Source organism: Penicillium lagena (assembly GCF_028827675.1).
Source record: "Penicillium lagena strain IBT 129212 chromosome Unknown utg000002l_segment0_segment0, whole genome shotgun sequence".
NCBI lineage: Eukaryota > Fungi > Ascomycota > Eurotiomycetes > Eurotiales > Aspergillaceae > Penicillium > Penicillium lagena.
The window spans coordinates 929,003-952,245 of record NW_026623223.1 but is presented as its reverse complement, the minus strand read 5'-3'; the positions used below and the strand labels follow the sequence as shown (position 1 = coordinate 952,245).

At 49.3% G+C, this 23,243-nt stretch overlaps 8 protein-coding genes across 8 annotated transcripts; 4 read left to right on the top strand and 4 right to left on the bottom strand.

Moving 5' to 3' along the window:
* Positions 1-737: 737 nt before the first annotated feature.
* On the top strand, positions 738-2,514 carry N7510_003135 (sugar porter family MFS transporter; the record flags this gene model as incomplete). The annotated part of the gene is made up of 3 exons (XM_056975062.1): positions 738-960; positions 1,033-1,791; positions 1,853-2,514. 3 exons carry the CDS (start codon positions 738-740, stop codon positions 2,512-2,514), a joined length of 1,644 nt encoding a protein of 547 aa, XP_056835018.1.
* A 365-nt stretch (positions 2,515-2,879) lies between these two features.
* On the bottom strand, positions 2,880-4,622 carry N7510_003134 (FAD-dependent oxidoreductase; the record flags this gene model as incomplete). Its single annotated transcript, XM_056975061.1, has 1 exon — positions 2,880-4,622. One exon carries the CDS (start codon positions 4,620-4,622, stop codon positions 2,880-2,882), a length of 1,743 nt encoding a protein of 580 aa, XP_056835017.1.
* Positions 4,623-5,139: 517 nt separating this feature from the next.
* Positions 5,140-6,449, top strand: N7510_003133 (uncharacterized protein; the record flags this gene model as incomplete). Its single annotated transcript, XM_056975060.1, has 6 exons — positions 5,140-5,298; positions 5,398-5,480; positions 5,549-5,645; positions 5,671-6,035; positions 6,127-6,286; positions 6,315-6,449. Coding segments are annotated over 6 exons (999 nt in total), but the record flags the coding sequence as incomplete, so codon positions are not given.
* Positions 6,450-6,668: 219 nt separating this feature from the next.
* On the bottom strand, positions 6,669-8,857 carry N7510_003132 (uncharacterized protein; the record flags this gene model as incomplete). The annotated part of the gene is made up of 8 exons (XM_056975059.1): positions 6,669-7,665; positions 7,720-7,785; positions 7,840-8,037; positions 8,089-8,141; positions 8,191-8,216; positions 8,271-8,427; positions 8,494-8,586; positions 8,648-8,857. 8 exons carry the CDS (start codon positions 8,855-8,857, stop codon positions 6,669-6,671), a joined length of 1,800 nt encoding a protein of 599 aa, XP_056835015.1.
* A 992-nt stretch (positions 8,858-9,849) lies between these two features.
* On the bottom strand, positions 9,850-12,300 carry N7510_003131 (uncharacterized protein; the record flags this gene model as incomplete). Its single annotated transcript, XM_056975058.1, has 9 exons — positions 9,850-9,984; positions 10,036-10,392; positions 10,443-10,628; positions 10,679-10,716; positions 10,774-11,649; positions 11,701-11,828; positions 11,875-12,023; positions 12,076-12,173; positions 12,219-12,300. The coding sequence occupies 9 exons, from the start codon at positions 12,298-12,300 to the stop codon at positions 9,850-9,852; spliced, it is 2,049 nt and encodes a 682-aa protein (XP_056835014.1).
* Positions 12,301-13,747: 1,447 nt separating this feature from the next.
* N7510_003130 (acyl--CoA ligase) lies at positions 13,748-15,770 on the top strand (the record flags this gene model as incomplete). The annotated part of the gene is made up of 6 exons (XM_056975057.1): positions 13,748-14,023; positions 14,086-14,466; positions 14,520-14,795; positions 14,846-15,008; positions 15,061-15,383; positions 15,444-15,770. 6 exons carry the CDS (start codon positions 13,748-13,750, stop codon positions 15,768-15,770), a joined length of 1,746 nt encoding a protein of 581 aa, XP_056835013.1.
* Positions 15,771-17,341: 1,571 nt separating this feature from the next.
* Positions 17,342-18,978, top strand: N7510_003129 (cytochrome P450; the record flags this gene model as incomplete). Its single annotated transcript, XM_056975056.1, has 2 exons — positions 17,342-17,647; positions 17,737-18,978. The coding sequence occupies 2 exons, from the start codon at positions 17,342-17,344 to the stop codon at positions 18,976-18,978; spliced, it is 1,548 nt and encodes a 515-aa protein (XP_056835012.1).
* Positions 18,979-20,813: 1,835 nt separating this feature from the next.
* On the bottom strand, positions 20,814-22,985 carry N7510_003128 (alpha/beta hydrolase; the record flags this gene model as incomplete). The annotated part of the gene is made up of 8 exons (XM_056975055.1): positions 20,814-21,020; positions 21,082-21,142; positions 21,214-21,286; positions 21,360-21,914; positions 21,967-22,251; positions 22,303-22,563; positions 22,619-22,808; positions 22,872-22,985. 8 exons carry the CDS (start codon positions 22,983-22,985, stop codon positions 20,814-20,816), a joined length of 1,746 nt encoding a protein of 581 aa, XP_056835011.1.
* Positions 22,986-23,243: the final 258 nt, after the last annotated feature.

The window sequence follows — 23,243 nt, the reverse complement described above, 5'->3', positions numbered from 1 at the left end:
AGTGGATTAGGGGTGATAGAATGTTTATAGCAGCGAAACTACCGGCAGGTGCAGCAGGATGCGAACAGCATGAGGATCCTATCAAGTACGGAACAAATTCCAACGGTCTAGAAATCAAAGGTCAAATTTGTAATTACAAAAGCCTGAATTGCCCCATTCGCGCGGGAGTTCGGCTTCCCTTACCAAAGTCACCCGGCGCGTCTTTCTGACATTCATATCTCGTTCGTTACCCTACTCCGAAAAAAGATGACCAAGTGAATCTTAAGAGCATGCATTGCGTAGCTGTAATTACCTAATAATCGATTGGAAGTGCAAACCCCCCTTCTCCCAAATTAAGACCACTGTGCGAAAGCTCGGAATGTTTCGAACTATCGCATTTGAGGTCACAATAATTTGGGTCTCTCACTTGACCACATTCTCCAGGCACCGATGGCGGAGTGCGGGGTGCGGGATGAGTGCGGGATATGCGGGATGAGATATAGCCACAATCCAAGGTGCGATCTTTCCCTCTTCCACCAGCGTTAGAAGCAGCCATGCATCTAGCCAGTCTGACAGGCGCTCACCTCCCCCACTACCCCACGGCCTAGTACAAGCCCCTTTGACTCCCCGTGGGGTTGGCCAATGGTAGTTGAGAACATGTTCGTGCCGGGACTAGGAAGGGTATAAAATTTCAACATCAAGTTCCCCAACTGTCATCGGTCGTGCTTGGCTTAACATCCTTTGACTCTGCTACAGCCATGGCCGCAGCATCTGTTAACAAGACTGGCGGAGACCACTTGATGCATATCGAGGTAGGGCAGGGTTCCGACAGCAGGAACCCAGGCCACGAAATCGGCATCATGCTGGACGACCGTGTTGTGACCCTAGACAGCGACGAACTGCGTGACCAGGTGGCAGCCCAAGTCAAAAAAGAACATCTCAGCTTCACCTCTGCGGCATCCCTTCAACTTTTCTTTTTTGGTTTATTGCATATTGCAGTAAGCTGCCAAGGACCCAACCTGGATGACTCGGAGCGTTAATCAACTATCACAGATTCTTGGGGCACTGGTTTCGACAGCTCTTTGATGGGAGCAATGAACTCTAATGACCGCTGGCATAGCGACCTCGGTATTCCCAAAACTGGAGGGTATCTGGGGATTGTCACCGCCATCTACACAATTGGCAACCTCGTTGGTTCTTTCGTAGCTGGTCCCGTATCGGACAGATACGGGCGACGAATCGGGATGTTTGTAGGCTCAGTTGTCGTCTTGGTCGGGGCTATCGTCATGTCCACTGCGCAGACGTCCGGCGCGTACATGGCTGGTCGCTTTTTATCCGGCTTCGGAGTCGCATTGGTCAGGTCGGCTGCGCCAGCCTTCGTGACGGAGATCGCGCCTCCTCAGTGGCGAGGACCCGCTACGCTCCTCTACAACTCTCTCTGGCTTATTGGAGCAATCTTGGCCAGCGGTGTGGCCTACAGTACCGGTCCACTAAACTCCAGTATGTCCTGGAAGATACCTCTGATTCTGCAGGTAATTCCGTCAGCTATTGTCGTCATTTTCAGCCTCTTTCTCCCGGAGTCACCTCGATGGTTGGTTGCCAATGACCGTTATGAGGAGGCCAGGGAGCTACTAGTGAAGTATCACGCGGGCGGCAATGAGAATTCACCGCTTGTCGCGCTCGAAATGGCGGAGATGCGAGCGAGCATTCGGCAGCAGGCTTCTGATAAGCGGTGGTATGACTACTCCGAATTGGTCAACAGCAAGTCCAGCCGCTATCGAACGTTCCTGGTTTTCTCCATGGGTTGCATTGGTGAGTAAACTGAGTACACTGCTTGGGTACGTCGGAATATGAATGGTCTGACATTCACTAGGGCAATGGGGAGGATCAAATCTCACGGGTTACTACCAGGCCAATATCCTTCGAAGTATTGGCGTGGAGGCGCAGGCTTCTCTTCTCGCCTACAATCTTGGCTACTACGTTGCGGCACTCGGAGGCGCGACTATCGGTTCACTCACCTGCGATATGGTCGGTCGACGTAAGCTGTTGATGTTTGGCTGCCTGGCCATGTGCTGCTGCCTAGTGGCCTTGACGGGCCTGACATCCCAGTACCATTCCACCCAGTCAAGCTCGGTATCGAACTTGACGATTGCATTCATCTTCTTCGTCGGCATCTTCCATAGTGGTGGTATCAATCCTTTGGTCGTGGCTTATCCTGCCGAATGTCTCCACACAAACACTCGCGCCAAGGGCATGGGCTTGAACAATTTCACTCTCAATGTCGCCGAATTCGTCAACACCTACGGTGCACCCATTGCACTGGCCCGCATGGGGTGGCGAATTTACATCATCTACGCCGTGTGGAATGTGGTGCAAACTGCTTGGATCTACTTTTTCTTCGTCGAAACAAAAGGCCGTACTTTGGAGGAGCTGGACGCTATATTTGAGTCGAAAAATCCTGTCAAAGAGTCATTAAAGAAGGTGAAACTTGTTGAACCTGTTACTTCTGCGCAGGTCAAGGGCGTGGAGGTCTGAAATTATGGCTGCTCTAAGCTACTCTACTTGGACGTAGTATTTATTGTGATTTTTATTCTAAATTCGTTTTCTCTTTTGCGGCTATTGAGCTATTGTCATATCCATCAATATAGGGATTTAGCGGCATTATACAGAATCCGGTAATTTACTGATTGGATTGTTTGCTACATGCTGTCCAATCTGTAGGTCTTGTTTCCTGGATATTGGCAGATCCATGGGACGTTTGACATTCCAGATCTGTCCTCTCATGCCAAGAGAGTCTTGATGATAATTGCACGGAGATATATACGGTCAACGATGCTGTCCAGGATTATAACGAGCACAATAAATGCGGGGACGTTAAGCGCGGTATCATGCAATCTATGTCACTGTTTCTCGGATCCGTTCAACCGGCTCGCCCTCAGCCACTCCCATTGCAAAGCGCTCCTTTCCTTCGCCCCAACGCCCTCTTCCCATAGACAGGGATCGTAAATAAGTACAGCTCCTTGGTCCAACAGTTCACATTGAAGCTTCTCAATGTCGACATTCTCCGCAGAGACATTCTTGTCCAAGCACAAAGCTGCAGCTATGCCGGCTGCTTGCCCGAGAGCCATCCAGCACGGCTCCATGCGTAATGTGGAGAATCCAACATGTGTAGCAGATACTGGCACGGGTGCAAGAAGATTGCTGACAGGGGTGTTGGGCACCATCACGCCATAAGGAACAGTGTATGGGGAACAAGGATAGCTGAACATGCCGTCCAGATGAACACGACCTGGCTCACGCTTCCGCACAGGGTGAGAGTCCAAGGCGTAGTGGCTCGCGGTTATGCTGGTATTGTGGTCTGGGGGGCTTTGAATAATGTCAACACCTTTCGCTGTGGGATCTGTCTTTGGCCTGCCATTGCAGTCTTCTTGGCGCTTAGCTAGCGAATCGTTTGCCGTGAAAAGATACTTTCCCTGCATTCTTCGACCCTCTCGGACGTACAGTTGGCGCGGGAAGTGTCCGTTCTCAGGGTACTCATCTGCCGCCCAGCCCCATTGTAGACAATCTTCTCGGAAATAAGCTGGCAGCTCTTCATCATGCTGTGCAAAGTACAAAAGGCCCTCTGTGTATTCTCTCAACCGCTTTGCAAATGCATCTCGCCAGGCCCAGCCAGATGTTGAATATGGCCAATTTTCCTCGGGGAGGTCGGTTGATATCAACGCAAAGTGTTGGTTGTTGCCGTCGACCTTGTCGTTTGGTAAAGTGACATTGCTAAGAAGTCGCTGAATGCCTTCCAATTTATATGGAATTGGTGGCAAATTCTGCGCAGCTCGCTTGATATTTTGGGCAGCCTGCTCCGCGGATATGTCCAGAACGTCCACTCCAGCATGTAGGCCAGTCTGGACATCGTAGATCAACGAAGCAAACTCCCTTCGGCTGTAGTTCTCTGGCCGTTGTATTTCAGCTCGATTTCTCGGGTTTTTGGTGAGGCATAATCGGTAGTTGTAGGCCTGCACTGCGTTATCGCCGGCGTGAGTGCTACAGGCGAATTCTGGCCCATACCACAGTTTGTAAACTCTCCCCGCTCCAATTTCACCGTGAACGTCTGCTCCTTCGCGACCGACGTAGAATGGCACCCCACATGCGGCGATGAGATCTCCCTCGTATGTGGCATCCACAAAGAAGCGGCCGCGAATTGTCTCCGGTTTTCCTGTGCTCAGATTTGTGACCTCAATTGATTTGACCTCGTTCGCATCGTGCGTTACATTTTCGGGTTCGAAATCAAATTGACGGCAGGTCAGGACTTGGATCTGCGGGTACTCCAGAAGCCATTGGTGGAACACATGCTCTGCTACGGACGGCTCAAAGTGATAGCCTTCATCGCAGTCGCGGACTTGATCCGAGTCGAGCCCATACACTTCGATATAGTGGGCTTTTATTCGATCCACAAATTCCAGAAAGAGCCCTCCCGTAGCGCCGCGCGTAGCAATATCTGTTGCACCTAAACCATTTGCTGGTAAACCGCCGATAAACGGCGTCCGCTCTATCAAGACACTGCTTTTCGAGAGACGAGCTGCTGCGATTGCTGTCGTAATGCCTGCGGGTGTCGCCCCGAGGATCACAAGATCGGTTCCAGCTGTCATCTTTGGTGCCTGAGATATGCCAGGGAAGATTAGCCGATTGATAATGGCGTCGTATCGCTTTTGAGGAGCTTAGATTGCTGCTAGGAATAGAGTCCTCGTTCGAAGGAATTGAGAGTTGGGCAAAGGATGCGACAAACCTTTTTTTCGCATTTCAAAAGAGCTCTTGGCGTAGAAGTACTTTGCACACTATGATGCCAGCTAGCCGCAATGCAGAGTCGAGACGCGCCTGTGCTCTCCCTTCGTTGCGGGTTGACACTAGACGATCATCCCGCATCAGGTGGAGCTTCCATGGTAACACGCAGATGGGGCATCCCGCACGACCACTACACCATCCCGCATTGATGTGAGTGTTAGTGCTTAGAGATTTGGTAATGTCATTCGAGACACATCCGGTTGGCTAAACTTGGATATATTCTCTTAAAAATGTAAGTGGCGTCCACGTATTCACCTGGTTCGGAATTTAACGCTCGGTCTTCAGCATTATCACCAGAGTAGTCATTCTCGGGCCTGTGATACCATGACAGTGAAGCAAAGCCCCAATCGAGTGTTCAAGCTCAACAATGGGACCGCCATTCCTGCCATTGGTTTTGGAACCTGGAAATCTGCGCCTAAAGATGCCTACGATTCAGTGAAGTGTGCACTGCAGGCAGGATATAGACACATCGACACTGCCTTTGTGAGTCTACCCAGCTTCAGATACCTAATTATTCTATCCCATGGAACCTTTGGATGAATTCTTCTCCATTTTGTACCCAGGTTAATCATTGCACTCTAGAATTACGGCAATGAGGAAGAGGTGGGAAGGGCTATCAAAGACAGTGGCGTGCCCCGGGAAGAGATATTCCTAACAACCAAACTGTAAGTGAGCCTGGCATATAGATCATTGCAAGTGTTAAGACGCAGAAATGGGACTAAAATCTATGAAGATGGAGCACCTATCATAGTCGTGTAGAAGAGAACTTGGATCTGTCCCTGCGTCGACTTGGGGTGGATTACGTCGACCTTTATCTCATGCACTGGTACGTACAAAAGCCAATTGCTGTACCAGGCGTCCGAAGTTGTTCTGACGCAGGCTCTACTAGAGAGTCAATTGTTGCTGATATGTGAGCAGGCCCGTTGCTATGAATCCCAATGGCACCCCCCTATATTCCCACTGCTGCCAGATGGAACCCGTGATCTCCAATTAGACAGACATTTCACTTCTACTTGGAGCGACATGGAAGCACTGCTGCAAACCGGCAAAGCTCGCTCTATCGGGGTCGCAAATTTCGATGTCCACAATCTCGAAGTCCTCAGGAACGAATGTACCGTTACGCCTGCTGTCAATCAGGTCGAGCTTAATCCCTACTTCCAGCAACAGAAACTGAAAGACTACTGTGATGCCCGAGGGATTCACGTTACAGCATATTCACCGTAAGTACGAGCCTTGACTTCTCAAATTATCTCTGAAGCAAACAACAATTTGCATTGCCCCCAACTGATCATTTGAACAACCACAACAAAGACTTGGATCTGCTGGGTCTTCGCTCAAATCGGAGCCATCTATCTTAGAGCTTGCTAAAGTTCACTCTTGCGACCCTTGTGCTATCATCCTCTCCTGGGGAGCGCAAAAGGGCCACAGTGTCATACCGAAGGTAAACCCACCCGTTGCGCCTGTTGAGCACGTTAGAACGTATTAATCCTTGTGGAAAGTCAATCACGCCCTCTCGCATCAAGAACAATTTCCTTGCGATCAGCATCCGCCTCACAGAAGAGGAAATGGCACAAATCGGGGGCCTCGAGAAAGGACTTCGATTGTGTAATCCTCCATGGGGTATAAAAGTATTTGTGAGTTCAAATATGTTACATCATTGCGGTCCAACCTCATCACTAACAGCCCATCTCTTTAAGCACGATGAATGAATGAAGGAAAGGACAGTCAGATTCCAGGTGCTACTCTACTTAAACACGCGAAGTGGAAATTAAGGTGCTGATAGAGATCTGTGATGTCGATGGAAATGCGGCAGGTATCGGCATATCTGTGTCTAAATTACCATCCATATTATTCTATAGACTGAGGTTTTCGCTCAAGGAACTCAAAACATGACTGTACTCCTGTGCATTGTTACTCCACCTTCTGCTTAATGTGTCTGTAACAAGCTGCACCAGGATGCACCAGTAGCTTCGACATGCCTGGCTATCATCGCGATCTATGGCAGACTCCATACCCTGCAGTATTTCCGCGACCGGTGCCCGGGCTGAACAGCGCAAGCTCGTTGTCTGTGGAGAATTCAGGTTCGCGTCAGGGAGATAAGAGTTTCTCTGTGGCCGAACGTCGCCGTCATCGTCAAGGCTTATTTGGCAAGTGATATAGCCCCACAGTGTCAGCGCTCCAAAATATAAGGCAGACGGCTCGTATGGTGAATAGCCGGCCATGGGTTGAGAATGAGAGGGTCCAAAATATCTCTCGCACTGTTGGCCTGATAGAAGGTCTGAATTTGCTAAGGGCAACAAAAACAGTTTCAGTAGCTGTAATGCGTGACGCGCTGGCTTGGGGCCGACTTTGTGCTTAGTTAAGAGTCGAATGATGGCCGCTCGAGTATGCTGTTTCGGCGTGCGTCCTGTACGTGAAAAGCCGTCGTTGGCAGCTCGCTCGAGATCGTCCAATGGTGTGCACAAAGCAATAACGGTTATGTGGTAGAGCGCTCTGCCACGGACTTTCGTAGAGCCTTCCGGTCCTGATATTAGCCGGTTGTTGATTGCAGGAAGCACTGAGCTCAGATGAGACAGCGCTTGTTTTGTGTCAAAGAATGGATCTTGCCGGCGTTGAAGAAGATCTAGGACAATGGAAGCAACGCCCAAAAGAATGAGGAGGTTAGATAATTGGTTAAGGTTTAGAGGAAGTAACGTATGGCCTTCCGCTGTGCAGAGGAGAGCTTGACATATATGGTGGAATTTCGGCTGGTGGACCGTCTCGTGCTGCCTGAGAGGCTCGCTGTGACCCGGAGTTCTCAAACCGACATTGTCAGACGGAAGGTCAAGTTTCATAGGGTAGAAAGAGAGTCTGCTACATGGTAAGCGAAAGCGTATGGATAATGATCTGATCTACCAGCCGTACATGCTCCGATCATGCCCAAAGAATAAGGCGTGCTCAACATCCAAGGCGAACACTGAATACGCAACCCTGCGCCAATTAGTTTCCGCAACTCTGTAAGATATACATAACTCCATTGCTCACCTTTTTACAGTCTCGTACTCAACCAAACCCTGGCGATTACTCCCTTCAGTGGACAAAGAGGCTGCGCGGCTGTTGTTGTAAGAAATCTCAAAGATGCCGAGCCTCCGAGAGAGCGTGACCAGTGTTCCGTGAAATATGTCACTAAGCTCCATTGCTGTCCGATCCGCCAGGTACATTCCAGAAAACTCGACAAGAAGCCTAGCGTAATAGTGAGAACCCATTGTCAGACGGGACTAGAGGGCTCCATACATTGCCTGCAGAATCTCCATATCCGCGAGATATATGGTTTTCTTATTAACATGCTGAAAACCATTTAGCGAACACTCTTGTTCTCCAACGCCGAAAACATACCTGAAGCAGTTCAGCTCGTACTTGCCCTAGTAAAGTGCAGCCAAGTTGATGTAAGACAGTATCATCATCTATAAGCAAACCGACGCAGAATATCGAAACACAAAGTTCTCTTTGAATGACCTCAAAATTAAATGTCGGTTGATGGAATATGGGAAGAGATTCCATAATAAACTGAAACGCATTATTCAAGAGAAGACCGGTCCGCTGTGCAGTGAAGTCGCGACCAGATTCGACGACCTGTTTTCCCATTAGTATGAATGATAAAGCGGCTCCAGCCCAGCCCCGCGCGTACGGGACGCTTACCGGTCCCATGGTGGTCAAAAATTCATGAACCTGTTGACTAACGTAAAAGTCTTGGTAAGGGACAGGGTATATCCAGTCATCGTTGAGACTCGACTGCACTAGAGTTATTTGATGTATTCACCAACGACTTGCGTATGGAATGTAGAGCTCTTACCAGCCCCGGAACCGCATGTTCCCCGTCAATATGCCCCACCTGGTCAGAGTTACCTGGGAAGGCCGGTAAGGAGTTTTGATGAAGCCAGCTCCAATCTTGGGTGAGATCGAGGCTGGGAGTTGGAAACGGGAACAGGTCAACGGGGATATGCAAAGCTCCATCGTCAGCGCCAGCCATATTCTCAGGAGCATCTGCTGCTAAGACAGCCATATTGGATGGATGTCCTGGTCTCACAGCGTCCAGCAAATTATGCCCCGAATGGACTAGGTTATTCGGCGCGACATCAGGGGACGTTAAAGACGCATCCAAGGATAGTACCTCAGAATCAGCCGCCCGGTTGGCCCTCGTACCTTTTCCGTGTTTCAAAGTCAGATGGCGATGCAGCAGGTCTCTTCGGTAAAACAGTCTGTCGCATTGAGGGCATTGGATTGTGGCATCAGTGTCTGGGTCTCCATCAGAATTGTACTCAGCAGTGAGGCCTGCCCAGGATGAACACTGCAGGCGCATGGGGCGATTCTATTGGTACATACGGTTTAACTTGTGGCGGGTCAAGTGCTCCGCCCTGCGGAAACTCTTCCCACAACCAGGTTGATCGCAGCAGTGCCGCGGAGGTGATCTTCCGCTGGACATGAATTCACGTCCCACAGATGTGACTCGAACTAATGAGGAGGAGGCAGGGGCAAAGGCTCTGTAAGGGAAGATAGATTGAACGGTGGCTTTTGACGGAACAAATCCTCCGCCATTACCATTTTGCGGGGAAGGTGAGCACGGTGCTTTCCAGACTGGTTTAGGTTTAGGGTTTAATACCCCCGGATCGTACCATTTCAAAAATCTATGCTGTGTTTCAACCCTTGCATCTGCCCTTCCATGTGGGCATCTTTGCTTTGGAAATAAATAGAAAACTCCTGAGCTGAATTTGTCCAAAATTTCACTAATATTAGTAAACAACTAACCTACTGCAGTCTCTCGGCCTGGACTAAACCCTCATGGAATAAGCATGTATTAAGCATTGCTAAACTAACTTTCTAGAACGTGAGACAGGATCTGATCGTCGAGCTTGAACGCGCCTAACCCCAGTCGGAAGTGCTAATTATACGTCGATAATTTTATCAGTCATGGCGAAGAAGAAGAATTGATACAAGCAGTAGCAGCCCTAGAGTCAAAAGGTAAAGCCATGAGGTGAGACGTTCATTCATGCATCATCACTGCCCATTATAGATCTGGTCGGGGCTGAGGGTGAACTGGCCTTTGTACAGCTCGTTGTCGTTAACGTGGTCGGGCTTGATATATCTCGCCGTCAGGGCAAAGCGCATCTTCTTCTCTGGGACAACCGAATGCTGAAAGAGGTCAGAAGGCGTGTCAGATAGCAAGAAAGTGGGCCACATTACCTCAAAGTACCTCTGCAGATCCTCTCCGTGCATCACCACCAGGTCGCCATTATGGAGCTCCAGTTTCATCCTCGGAGGTGCTTCTCCACCCGCGGTCATGCCCACCTCCAGTAGGTTGTAGAGCTGCTCCCTGTAATGAGACTGTGAGATCTCTCCGGTATCTAATTGCTTCTTGAGGTCCAGTCGTCTCTCTTCATATTTACAACCCTCCAGAACAGGATCATTGTCCACAAGATGCTTGACTTTTGTAAGCCCGTGATAGTATTTGTACTTCATACGGATGGACATGGTAGAGGGTGCACCGAGCGAGAGAGTGGCGATTGTAGGGCCGAGAGAGGACTCGCCGTCGTCGTGAAACTGCGGATCATAATTAGACTTGTATTCATGCTGTGTAGCCATGAACATACTCCGATCTTCATGTCCTCAAAGTAACCCAGCGTCAACAGTTCATTCGGGGGAAAGAAATAACCCCCGGCGCTAGTGACGGCCTGCTCCGTTGCCCATGTCAAACGGCCCAGGGCTCGGAGGACAGGATCGGGGGCTTCGTCAAACCCTTTGGAGTCCACTGAAACAACGTACTTGTACGGCATGCCCTATTCACTGTCAGTCAGCTGCAGACTACACATCTCTGGCTGGGACTTACAAAGTTGACCGCAAAGTGAGCGGTCAGGGTTCCGGCAACTGATTGCGCAGTTAGCTCGCATGTGAATATCTGGATTATGTGCGAAATGTGCTTACCAACACTCTGCTGAAGACGGTACCGTCTCAGCCCGAGATCTTCGCTCTGGAGAGCCGTGAATATGTCGTTTGGGCCACCATGCTGAGAATTGATCGCTCGGTTGGCCACGAAATGAGTTATGGAACCAACACCTCGAATGCGGTAAGTGAGCTTCCGATACGGGAACAAGGACTCATCATCAATTTCTGGGATCGCCCTTTTTGGGTTGAAATAGAGAGCCCGCTGGATTGGCCCTAGGTCGAAGTCATCCACCACCGAGCGAATCGACACAGGGGGCATGTTGAAAAGCTTCTGGAAGGGACAATGGTGCTGAGGATCGGTGATGGTATCGTCTGTGCATTTCCAGCCTCGCCAGAACATTCGAGGGACGCATTTTGAGCACAGAGGGCAAACAATGGCCTTCCATGCGATACGCATGGAGCTCACTTCGGGATCGTCCTCGCTGATGGATCCCAGAAGATTAGGGACAAGGCTGTGGTGGGGCCGCATGTATCTGTCCGGACGAGACCGAGCGTTCAAAAAGTCTGGGTGGAAAGTAAGAGCAACTGGACGATTGTGGTTGATATACCAGAAGTCGGTGCAGGTTGGTTGTAGACACATCCACCCTTCATTGTAGATGCGCGTACTCTTGCAATGGCACGATTGGCACTGGATAGACTCTGGCCTTGTGCTAAAGTCTCGTTTTTCAAAGGGCGGCGGGTTAGGAGAGCCCGGAGCTGCCCACCAGCTCTTTTCCGAGAGGTCAAGCTTCTCAAAGCGGACTTTGACACCAGTCTTCTCGCCTACTCTTTCGTACCAGACATCAGTGACCTTGAAATAAGCCATGACATTGTAGCGATGTGAGAGCTTGCGCTTGAGCTCTTTGTTCTTGTTGCCTGTAAATACTGTTAGCAGGGTTGGATGTAGATGTAATTCTCCAGGCTTACCGATCACAATACCGACAGGAAATTTGAACTGCTGGTTATTAAGGAGGCTTTTGACAGTGACATTTTTGAAATCTTGGTCTCTGACAAGAGTCAAATTCCCCTCCTTGTCCTTGGTGCAACCTCCGCCACTGAACAAGTCAGAAGATTAATTTTACTCTGAGCGATGGTACTCACACTCGAGTGATGATAATCTCCTCGTCAATGTATGTGCGTTCACCACTGTCAGAGTCCACGAGAAAGCCCCAGCATAAACCATTGAGGTGGTAGAGGCCTCCTTGGGTGGCACGAAACCACGGAAGGGCATCGCAGAGATCTGGACGCTTCTGTGATAGGAATCAAATTCAGCTTTACAGGATATGGAAGACGGGCCCAAACCTCTGACCAAGCTGGCGGGTTCCCATAGACTGGTCCCAGCTCAGGGTCCGGTTTCTGCATCTGCAGGCGAAGGACCGTAGCAAGTGGCTCGATCGGACCTGTTTGACATTAGCGATCCGTGGTATGAAACTGAAGGGTAGTACGATCGTCACTTTTATTTTTCGTCTTCTTGATTCGATTGACGCGACCAGATTGAACATCGTCTGATTGAACAGGTCCCGCCATCGTGGATCTGGTCGTGGGAGCCATCCTGCTCAATCCCAACCAGTTTCCTTAGGAAAGCAAAGCTTTCTTCCCTAAAAGGGGAAGGCAGACAAAGGATGTATGGTTGATGGTGATGATGGAGTATCTAGTGACCATTATTAGTGGGTTAAATCCACGGTCACAGAGTTGATCGTGCAATATCAATGGCCCCATATAGTACATGCTGCCAAAGAAACTCTGTGACCTTGGGAATAGAAGAAGACCCACTAGGTAGCTCTGCAAGCAGGAAGACTTGGAAGCAGGTCCTCGAGTGATGGTCAGATGAGAGAATGGTCTGAATTGATGAGGAAAGGTGGTGCACGACCCGAATGCACCGGTGTAAACAAGAGGTAGAACGGGGTACCGATCGAGATGTGAGGTTGTGCGAGATGATGGACGGTCTGAAACTCCCGGGACACGAACAAAATTGATGAAACAAAGATGGTGAAGATGAAAGAAGCAGTGAACTGGACAGGTGGGAGACAAGGAAGAGGAAGGAAAGAACATCGGCTGGTCATGGTGCACGGGGACCATGGTCACGGGCCAACCAAAGCAGGCGCCAGCGAGGTATAGAACAGGTACCAACCAAGGATACTTACACTACAGACATGGGTGACTTGATGGAAGAGGAATATAACAGCATCGATGTCATGCCAATTGATCTTGCCAACCCGTGGTGATGTTTATGCAGATGCCCGTTGAAAATCGCAGCAACAAGGGCATAGAACGATAATGAAGAATTGATGATCACAATGAAAGGACAAGGAAATGAGTGGATGGCAACTGTCATGCACTTCACCGGATGCTACCTTGGTAGCAGGAGATGTAGTAAACGTCGTGATGTAATCAGGGTGCTCAATCCGGTGAATCCTCAAAAAGATGAATATAGGCACCTTCAGTGGCATTTATAATGCTCTTTGATGCCTTGCTTCTTAGGATTGAAACTTGTAGCGATTAGAGGTGCTCCATGAGAAGGTGTTTCCCTCAGCATTGTCTAATGGAGGTCAGGGTGTGAGGTTGAAAGGATAATCTGTGGCTATTTAGTATACCTGAATAGCACTCCATTGGATACATTGAACTTTTAGTATATTAGTGGAATATAACGTGGACCTGGACAGTGAAGAGAGGACAATGGTCGCCGCATTAAGTCATGCCGAGGGAAGAAGCCCAGTCACACGGAAGAATACATTCCTCCTGCAACTACGCGATCAATGTGCACAGACTCGGTAATATTTAAGCACCGACTAGTGCCGGCATTCAAATCCCGCCAACACGATAGTTCATGCCTAGGCAATGATCGGCTACCCGCAAGAGTAGTTACCGAGCTTCCCCGCACATAACCTATTTCCCCGACTTCCCCGACTTCGTTTGTTTTCTTCCACATCATCTCATATACAAACAGTTCACTGGACACGAAAGGACAATCAGCATGGTCTTCTTGCCTCCAAAGCATCTCGGCCCGCTCGGGCATGTTCCTGACAACATTCCCATCAGCGAGTTCATGCTCAATGAACAGCATGGGCGCGTGCCACATGCTGCGTCTAAGGACCCCTATACCTGCGGTCTCAGCGGCAAGACATACTCATCGAACGATGTCGTCGATCGAGTGGATTTCATTGCGCGTGGCCTGGCGAAGGAGTTTGGCTGGACACCGAATCAGGGGTCTGAATGGGATAAGACGGTGGCGGTCTTCTCCGTGAACACGGTATGTCGTGGCACCTTGGCAAGCTACGTCAAAATCTAACAGCAATTGTTTGCGCTGATCAGATCGACGCATTACCGTTTTTCTGGGCGGTTCATCGGCTTGGTGGGATTATCACGCCCGCCAACGCAGCATACTCGGCGGACGAGTTGCGGCACCAGCTGGTCGACTCTGGGGCAAAGGTCCTATTCACATGTGCTCCATTGCTGCCGGCTGCATTGGAGGCTGCGACCAAAGTTGGCCTTCCCAAGGAAAAGATCTACTTGCTGGATGTGCCAGGACAGATCCTCGGAGGTGTCAACCCCCCGACAGGGTACAAATCCGTCTCCCAGATTGCGCGGGCGGGAAGATCTCTCCCGGCTTTGGAGCCTCTGAACTGGGGCCCCGGCGAGGGTGCCCGACGGACTGCTTTTTTGTGTTATTCGAGTGGAACCTCTGGACTGCCCGTAAGTAAATTGCAATCGTTGAATCTGGTCCATCTTGCTGAGCACGGATATAGAAAGGGGTAATGATTTCACACCGAAATGTCATCGCCAACACGCTACAGATCACCGCCTTTGAGAAGACCTGGCGCGAGTCGAATAATCTTCCCGGAGCCAAGACTCCTTTCACTGATGTCTCCCTCGGCCTTCTGCCCCAGAGCCACATCTATGCTCTGGTGGTTATCTGCCATGCCGGGGCTTACCGCGGCGATCAAACGATTATCCTCCCCAAGTTCGAGCTGAAGACGTACCTGGCCTCTATACAACGTTACAAGATCACTTCGCTATTCCTGGTTGGTTTTCTTCAACTTTACGGCTGCAGGTTGCTGATACCATTCACCAGGTTCCTCCGATCATCATCAATATGCTGCGCAGTCATGAAGTCTGCTCCAAGTACGATTTGAGCTCCATCCGCACTCTCTTCACTGGTGCAGCGCCGCTGGGCATGGAAACGGCTGCCGATTTCCAGAAACTGTACCCCAACGTGATCATCCGGCAAGGCTATGGTGAGAACATTCCCACAAAGCTCCAAGATTCTTGGAACTAACTGTAACACAGGTCTAACGGAAACATGCACTGTGGTCAGCTCAAGTCATCCTAAAGATATCTGGCTCGGTTCATCCGGCATACTCCTCCCCGGCTTCGAGGCCAAGATCGTGACGCCGGAGGGCAAAGAGATCACTGCATATGATACGCCCGGCGAGCTTGTCACCCGCAGCCCGAGCGTGGTGATCGGGTACTTGAACAACGAGAAGGCAAACAAGGAGACCTTTGAAGACGGATGGATGCGCACAGGAGACGAAGCGGTGGTTCGCGTCAGCCCCAATGGCACCGAGCACATCTTCATCGTCGACCGCATTAAGGAACTGATCAAGGTCAAGGTTCGTGATACCACATCATCTATTAAATCTTGAACCATGGACTAATATTCTCTTGAACAGGGCATGCAAGTCGCACCTGCCGAGCTGGAAGCCCACCTCCTCACGCACCCGGCCGTCGCAGACTGCGCTGTTATCGCCGTGCCGGATGAGGCTGCAGGCGAAGTACCCAAGGCCATTGTCGTTAAGTCGGCCTCGGGAGGCGATGACGAGGCTGCTATTCAAGCGATAAAGAAACACGTCGAAGACCACAAGGCGCGACACAAGTGGCTCAAGGGTGGTGTGAGGTTTGTCGATGCCGTTCCTAAGAGCCCAAGTGGTAAGATCTTGCGCCGATTGCTACGAGACCAAGAAAAGGAGGAGCGGAGGAAGGCCGGGGTCAAGCTGTGATTCTATGTCTACTGTTTCCTTAAACTACAAGTGACTAAGGAGAACCTAGAAAGCGAGCAAAATTCTTATACTTTCTAACGTACAATCAGCCTCCACAGTTCTTGTTTATTGACTTTACACCCTTAATTAGCTCTTCTCTCCACGCTTTGAGTAAATTGCAATCAGCCTCTCTAGTTAACATCTCAACTAGACTCAGCCCTTCCCCCCATCTCAAAATAAATGGCCCTATGGGGTGGTATTCCCTTTTAGTATAGACTAGCGTGGACTGAGTAAAGCAGAGCCGCTCACTGACTGGGCACTGAGCGCGGCTGCCTATTCTATCTGAGGTATTCACTGATTCTTTGGCAGCTGCAGTCAAGGGCCCCGGCGGAGCGGCCATCGACTTGCTCACCCCGCAGAAATTGTGGAGTTGTTCAGTCCTGGGCTTGCGTATACATATCCGATGGAGTCGGCAGTAGATCCGTTCCGATGAAGCTGGCAATAGATCCGATGGGCACATACCAAAAATGCGGAGAACGGAGAAGTTTTGAGAATGCTAAACCTTCATCGGCCCAAGGCATGGGTCACAGGTCCGCCCTACGGTGGATCTTCACGCGGGTTGATCCAACTCCCCTCGCACTCGTAGATATATTTCGAATGGTGAAGATACCGTACGAACTAGGAACGTCTATTCGGAATAGATGGAAACACAATCTCTGGATCCTCGGGTACATGCCTAAGTCCCCCCGAGGTATAATAGAGTTTATAATAAGGTCTCAGGACGTGACCTAACCTCCCTGCAAAGACAGCGAGCCGCCCATGTTGGAAGAATCCAATTCCTCCTCTCTCCCTAGACGTTCCCTCTTAGCCTCGCCGGTCATCTTGCCATAATAAGAGACAGCGCAGGAAGTAGATCCGAATTCCACAGAAAGATGCCAAGCAATCTCTCCATCTGATTGGTTCTGACTAAACCTTCTTTCCGACACTAGTATGAGCTTATCAAAAATATTTTTCAAAACAGCCTGTTCGCATATGCAAAGAGGGAGGAGGGTTGGGGGTGAATATTAAACTAGGTTTTGACTGACTTTCAGTCCTAAATACTAGGGGCATAGCCCATAGAGATCCTGTATCTGTTTTATTCCCCACGTAATCCTTAGAGTACACTGACTGCTTTGTTGTTTAGAATTTTCATAATGCCTCGCACATGGTCAGTCAATTTCTGAAGGCCTCAGGTGACTGAAAATTTAAGTTCGTACATCCGATGACGGTCCGATAGGACTAGTGCTACTGCTCTCTCCGCATTTCACTTCCGTCCTATTGAACTTCCCCGCAATCCTCCTGTAGACCGAGTTCGGGCTGATCACCGAGCTCATCCGCATAGGAGGCTACATTGTTCGTTTGATCGGAACTGATATAGTTTGCGCATCCGATAATTCGGATGGATAGCCCTATGCCTGACATAATCGGCTTCAAATACCATAGATATAAGAAGAGGTGAGTTCCATATGATGGTCTAAAATGACAAACAGTCTTACGCATTCGTAGAGCAGCCAGCAGCTTCTCTTTTATCATTTACTTTGCACAAAACCAAAATGGAGGCCACTACCTCTAGCCACTCCTTGAAGATATACGCTGTCTGTATAATCCTGGCAGTATTTATTCTCCGTCTGCTGTCAAATCGATACAAACGCGGACTTCACGATATTTCAGGTCCAGCACTTGCAAAATATACACGGTTATGGAAATTGTACAATGTATGGAAGGGTGACCATCACAACACCGCCATCGATTTGCACCGGAAGCATGGATCCCTGGTTCGTATCGGCCCAAAGCATGTGTCTGTTGGCGACCCGAGTGCTATTCCAATTATCTATGGCCTAAACAAAGGATTCACCAAGGTACGTATCTGCTCACGAGCATTACTAAGAACCAGTCTGTCTTCCAAAAAAAAAATAAGAAGGCTGGAAATAATGGCTAACCGTCGCAGACGGCTTTCTATCCTATCCAATGTATATCATGGAACAAAAAACCCCAGATGAATCTCTTCTCCACTCGCGACGAGAAATTCCACCGTGATCAAAAGCGACCAGTGGCCAACGCCTACAGCATGACTTCACTCCTCGACCTCGAACCAGCGGTTGACTCATGCACTAAGATTTTGATTTCTCAGTTGGGCAACTCCGCTGATCGAAAAAGCCCTGTCGACTTGGGAACCTGGTTGCAATATTACGCTTTTGACGTAGTGGGCGAGTTTACGTTCGCAAAAAAGCTGGGTTTTCTGGAAGAAGGGCGAGACATTGATGGGATGATGAAGGCCATTCAGGGCATGCTAGCCTATGCCAGCTTGTGCGGCCAAGTCCCCGAAATGCATTCTCTGCTTCTTGGAAATCCCCTGTTCCCGATCTTCATGCCGAGCATGGAGACTTGGAATCAGGTTCTTCAATTCACACTGAAAGCGGTAAACTCCTGCGCGACTTTGCGGCGTGACGGCGATCTCGATGAGAGCGACAAAGAGGGCGGCAAGGACATGCTGTCCCGGTGGACGGAAATTCACCGTTCAGATCCTGAAAAGCTTTCCACAAGAGATGTTATTGTGCATCTTTCGACAAATGTATTCGCTGGTTCCGATACAACGGCCATTGCTCTCCGGGCTGTCCTATATCTTCTCATGCGCCATGAGGTGGCCATGGCCAAAGTCCAGGCCGAGATTGACAGCGCAGCCTACAATAAAAAACTCAGCGACCCCTTATCGTATCGAGAGTCCGTCACGCACCTTCCCTACCTTGGTGCGGTCCTCAAGGAGGCTATGAGACTACACCCTTCCGTCGGATTGATCCTCGAGCGTGAAGTCCCCAAAGGAGGAGTCTCCATTTGCGGGAAGCACATCCCGGGTGGGACGATAGTTGGCATCAATGCATGGGTTTTGCATCGAAATAGTCAAATATTTCCTGATCCAGATTCATTCATACCCGAGCGCTGGCTCGAAAGTCCCCCTGAAAAACTCAAGGAGATGGAACAGAGCTTTTTCACGTTCGGGTCCGGGTCGCGAACCTGCATCGGAAAGAACATCTCCCTCATGGAGATGCATAAAATAATACCGCAGCTTCTGCGCGAATTCGAGATTCGACTTCACTGCCCGGAGAAAGAGTGGAGGACCTTGAATGCATGGTTCGTTCAGCAAGAAGGGTTGATCTGTGACCTTGTGCGGAGGAACAAGGACATTTCGTGAGGCTCGGGGCCTTGTGCCAGAAAGCCTCATATCCGCTTGCTGCTATCTTGTGTACAGGCTTTTTCATATCTCTGCGCTGCACCTTTAAAATCTACCTCGCCAGACTGTATTTAGCCTTTTCGTTTTAGAAGATGACCTGAATAAAACATCTATACTAGGAAATGTACTCTTAATAGCGGACCTGTGGATTTCCTTTTTGCGGTTAGTTTCACCGTTTTACGTCCTTGCCTCAACTTCTCATCCTCCCTATGACTGCTCTACTATCCAGGTAGACAATGTTCGATATAACCTCAACGCGTTGGGTGGTGAGTACGAAGTTGATAGGTTTGTGGATCGGATCATAAACTTGGAGACGACGACGTTGGAGGCAACCCATGTAAAAACGCAGGGCGCAAATGGTGGTGAAAGGGTGCTTGCAAGTGTTGTCGGAGATGCGTGGCAATCGATTCGTTAATCGAGACCAGGTTCCCCACCAACCCTGTGAGGTCCGTGCATTTCCCAATACAAACATAAATAGACCAGTGAGCCCCCAGAAGGACATACTTTATAAGCACCCGCCTTGCATTTTCAGCGTTTGAAACGCTTGATCCAACCAGGAAAAACCATAATATCTATATCATTATGACGGCATCAGACAACCGCGAAGATGACCAGACCAGTCTCGAGCCACCCGCAGAGTCAAGAGAAGACTCTATATATGAATGCAGACCGGACCACAGCTACAACTTCGACATCCCCCCAGGTTGGAAGGAGAATAGGACAGCCATGTGCGCGATTACCTGGCCTTCCGAAACCCCTTTCACAGAGATATCTGAATGCTGTACCGGACCAGTCCAAGTATCCAATGCATGCTTTCACTACTGTCCAACCGACTTACCGAGTCACTTATTTTTGACGTGTGCGCACAAGCATATGGATGCTAAGCACATTGGTGTCAGGTGCAATACTCCTAAGTCGTCAAGTCATGGAAGACATGGACAGACGACCGTAGCATTGATGAATGGATACAGTGTATATCTTATTGGTGCTGTGTTTGTTATGCTTATGGCTTTCTTTGTGACCCAGTACATATCTACATCTGCTAGCATGCGAAGGAGGATCTGGAGTTCCTTTGCCATGTTCTTGGGCCTTTTAGTACTCATGGCTCTTTGGGTACAGGTATGGGCGGTTGAGAGAGAGCAAGGGGGATGATGTAATGAGAGCGACTGGAGCTAAGAATATGTAAGTTCTTAATGTTACTACGAGCACTGTGAAGGGCCAGTTTAAATTAGGAAAAGAGTGCAATGCAATAAGAATCTTGAAGTTAAAAAAGGAAGGAAAGCAAGGGAAAGAGGAAGACCAAATGCATTTGTGCATCAAGAATCATATGCCGCCGGTTATATGTCCTCACGAGAACGGTCTAACCTAACAACCAACTCTCGCATTGCATAGAAGAACCCTAAGTGGCTGCCCACCTAAACAACAATATGCGTCTAGGATGATAACCGAGGCTATCCAGCCACTCAAAAGGTTTTGTCTAGGACAGACAACTTCAGGGCTACTAAATGAAGGAGCGACGAAACAAGTAAGAGAAGGCTACGATCAAGCTACGATCGTCGGCAGAATGACTACTACGGAGGCGCAGAGCGTTTATGGCCTAGCCTAAGCGAATGTAGTGAAACGAGATTGTTCGGCCTTCGAAGATTCGAGTGCAACCTCGAACGTCTACATTCCGGTCGATGCAGGCCAACATTTGAAAAAAAAGTTTTGCTCTCCTAGGTTTTAGTGCGGGTCTACCGCTGGGTTCCTGAGTGCGGCTAAATTAGTCGGCAGGTCTTGTTTTCCCTTTCTCTCTTTCACCACATTTGACCCGCAATAGACCTCAGAGCTTTGAGCAGGTCATCGTCACCCTTCTCCAACAGAACTGTTGTCCTATCGCCTGGTAAGCCAAATGGTTTATCGTAAACCGGACACAACATCCCACGAGTTGGAAGTATGCCGGTTTGGAAATAGCCTCGAACTGCTTTCGCGGTGCAAAGGGAGGGTGCCGCAAGTGACAGATGCTAAATTTTGTCATAATATTAACTGTCATTATTCGAGATTGAAAGAATATGCTTGACTTACACCTTCTGACTTTTGTTGGATGAGACCCGATCCGGGAAATTTTTGACTCATTTTTTTGGCACTTTGCAAAAGAGCGTGTTAATCCACATGTACGTAGCCGACTGCATGGATTTAATATCAAAATTGGCATACTTATCAAGAGACGTGACGGGGTCCAAACTGTTTCCAATAAACAAGATCGGCTCTGTGGGGACTCCAATCGGCCCTTTAGAAATACCATCAGTAGTCAATCTATGTCGAAGAGCCAGGGCATATCCAGAGCAGATGGGATTTCCTACCAGAGTACATGAATTCAGGCCTAGCTCTCCAAAAGAGACAGAGCAGTCGATTCTGACTCCACCGGTCACCAAGGTAGATACTCTGATGGCGCATCTTCTGCCAATATTCCATAAACTCCTCTTTTGTTGTATTGCCCTGGTCAGGGCCATCGGAGCAGGATATAGCTCCAACCACCTCTTCTGCATAATCAGCAGGTTCAAAGAAAACATCCCGTGGTGATGATGTTTGCTTTCGATTCGCAATGATGCTCCCATCCCCATTAGCTAAGTTATATAATGCTCGGGCGAGTCCTTCGAATTCCTTGAATGGCTCATATAGTGAATCCCGAATGACCTTCTGCACATCACTATAGGTAACAATCTCCGGTCCGTGTGCCGATAGCACGGACTTAGTTGTATTTCTTGCAAAAGCGACAATATCGTCAAGCCAAGATTGGATATATCTCGGACCTTTTTCAGAGAATAAATGACATTTATCAGGTCCTGCTTGATAGCAATAGATGCTGAATCGCTCCATGATAGCATCTGCATCGTTAATGTTTCCGTCCCAAGTCCCTATATTTTTTTCAGCACTCAGCAGCAGACCAGTCTAGAATGATACACTTACCAGCATAATGGCGATCGCTGTCAACAACACCATCCAGTACCAGACGGCCCACGAGGTGTGGATACATACTTGCAAATGTTTCGCCCAACAGAGTTCCATACGAAAATCCCCAATATTGCAGCTTGTGTAATCCCAGTTCCGACTTTTCCGAAGGATTTTCTGGCTCCCGAGTTGGATGGCTAGACGGAGTCCACCCTCCTCTCCATCGCGCAAGAGCTTCTACAATCGCAGCCATATCCATCGCAACGACCGGAGTATTCATTCGTGCGCCAATCCCCTCGTTCCCTACTTGGACATAGCAAGCCTCAGCAAGGGCCTTCTTTCTCGCCCACATACGGCTAAACGCCACATCTGAGCTGCCTAGTAGTCCATCCGTCTCGGAAGCAACTTGCCATAATAACCTCTGCTGGGAATTGGCAAAGCATGTGAATGGTGGGGTAGTAAAGCCGACACCTCGAGGGTCAAAAGCTATGATATCGAAATACTTATCTGCCCACGTTGATTCTGCATCATCGGGGCTGAGTGGAGAGTCGACGATCTTTTGAAGGTTGGTGCCATGAAGACGGGCAAGGTTAATGGCTGAGCCTCCTGGACCACCTGAGGACGCTGTATTAGCAGAACTGGGATAGAAATCGATGAGCATTATAGATACCTGGGTTGATCAGGATTGGGCCGCCGTATCGTGGGTCGCTTACGTCTACTTTTGCGGGCAGTCTAATTAGCGCAATAGCAACTCGCTGTGAGTCGGTGGATTCATTCTTCCAGTCCAATGGGACATCAAGACGGGCGCATTCAAAAGTAGCATAGCAAGGGTGGAAGTAGAGATTTGCCGAGGGAACAATCTAGAGAAAGGATTCAGCATTCGATCGCGCATCGTATCTCATGATTACGGGGCTGTGTCCTACGCGATCCCATATTGAGTGGTGCTGAGGATGATCCGGGGACTGCGGCGATACCAAGAAGATGGATGATTGGACTAAGTCCCATATGGCTAGAATGAATGGTATCGGGGAATACATATTTTGGGTGTTGAAAGAGAGAGGTGCTCGATTCAAGGGAAAGGGAAGAAAGGCTCTTTCAAATTGATTGCGAACGACAGTAAATACTGGTGACGCTTTAGTAAGCTCCGGCGAAATATTCCAAAGACACAGACATAAGAGTACATATAGTCTGGAGAATCGCTAGGTTCGCGTGCCACCCAGTTGCTTGCCAAGTCAACATCTCATGTTTCTCTTTGATTATTCCTGTACCTGCCTGGTCCAGTAACTACTAGTGCA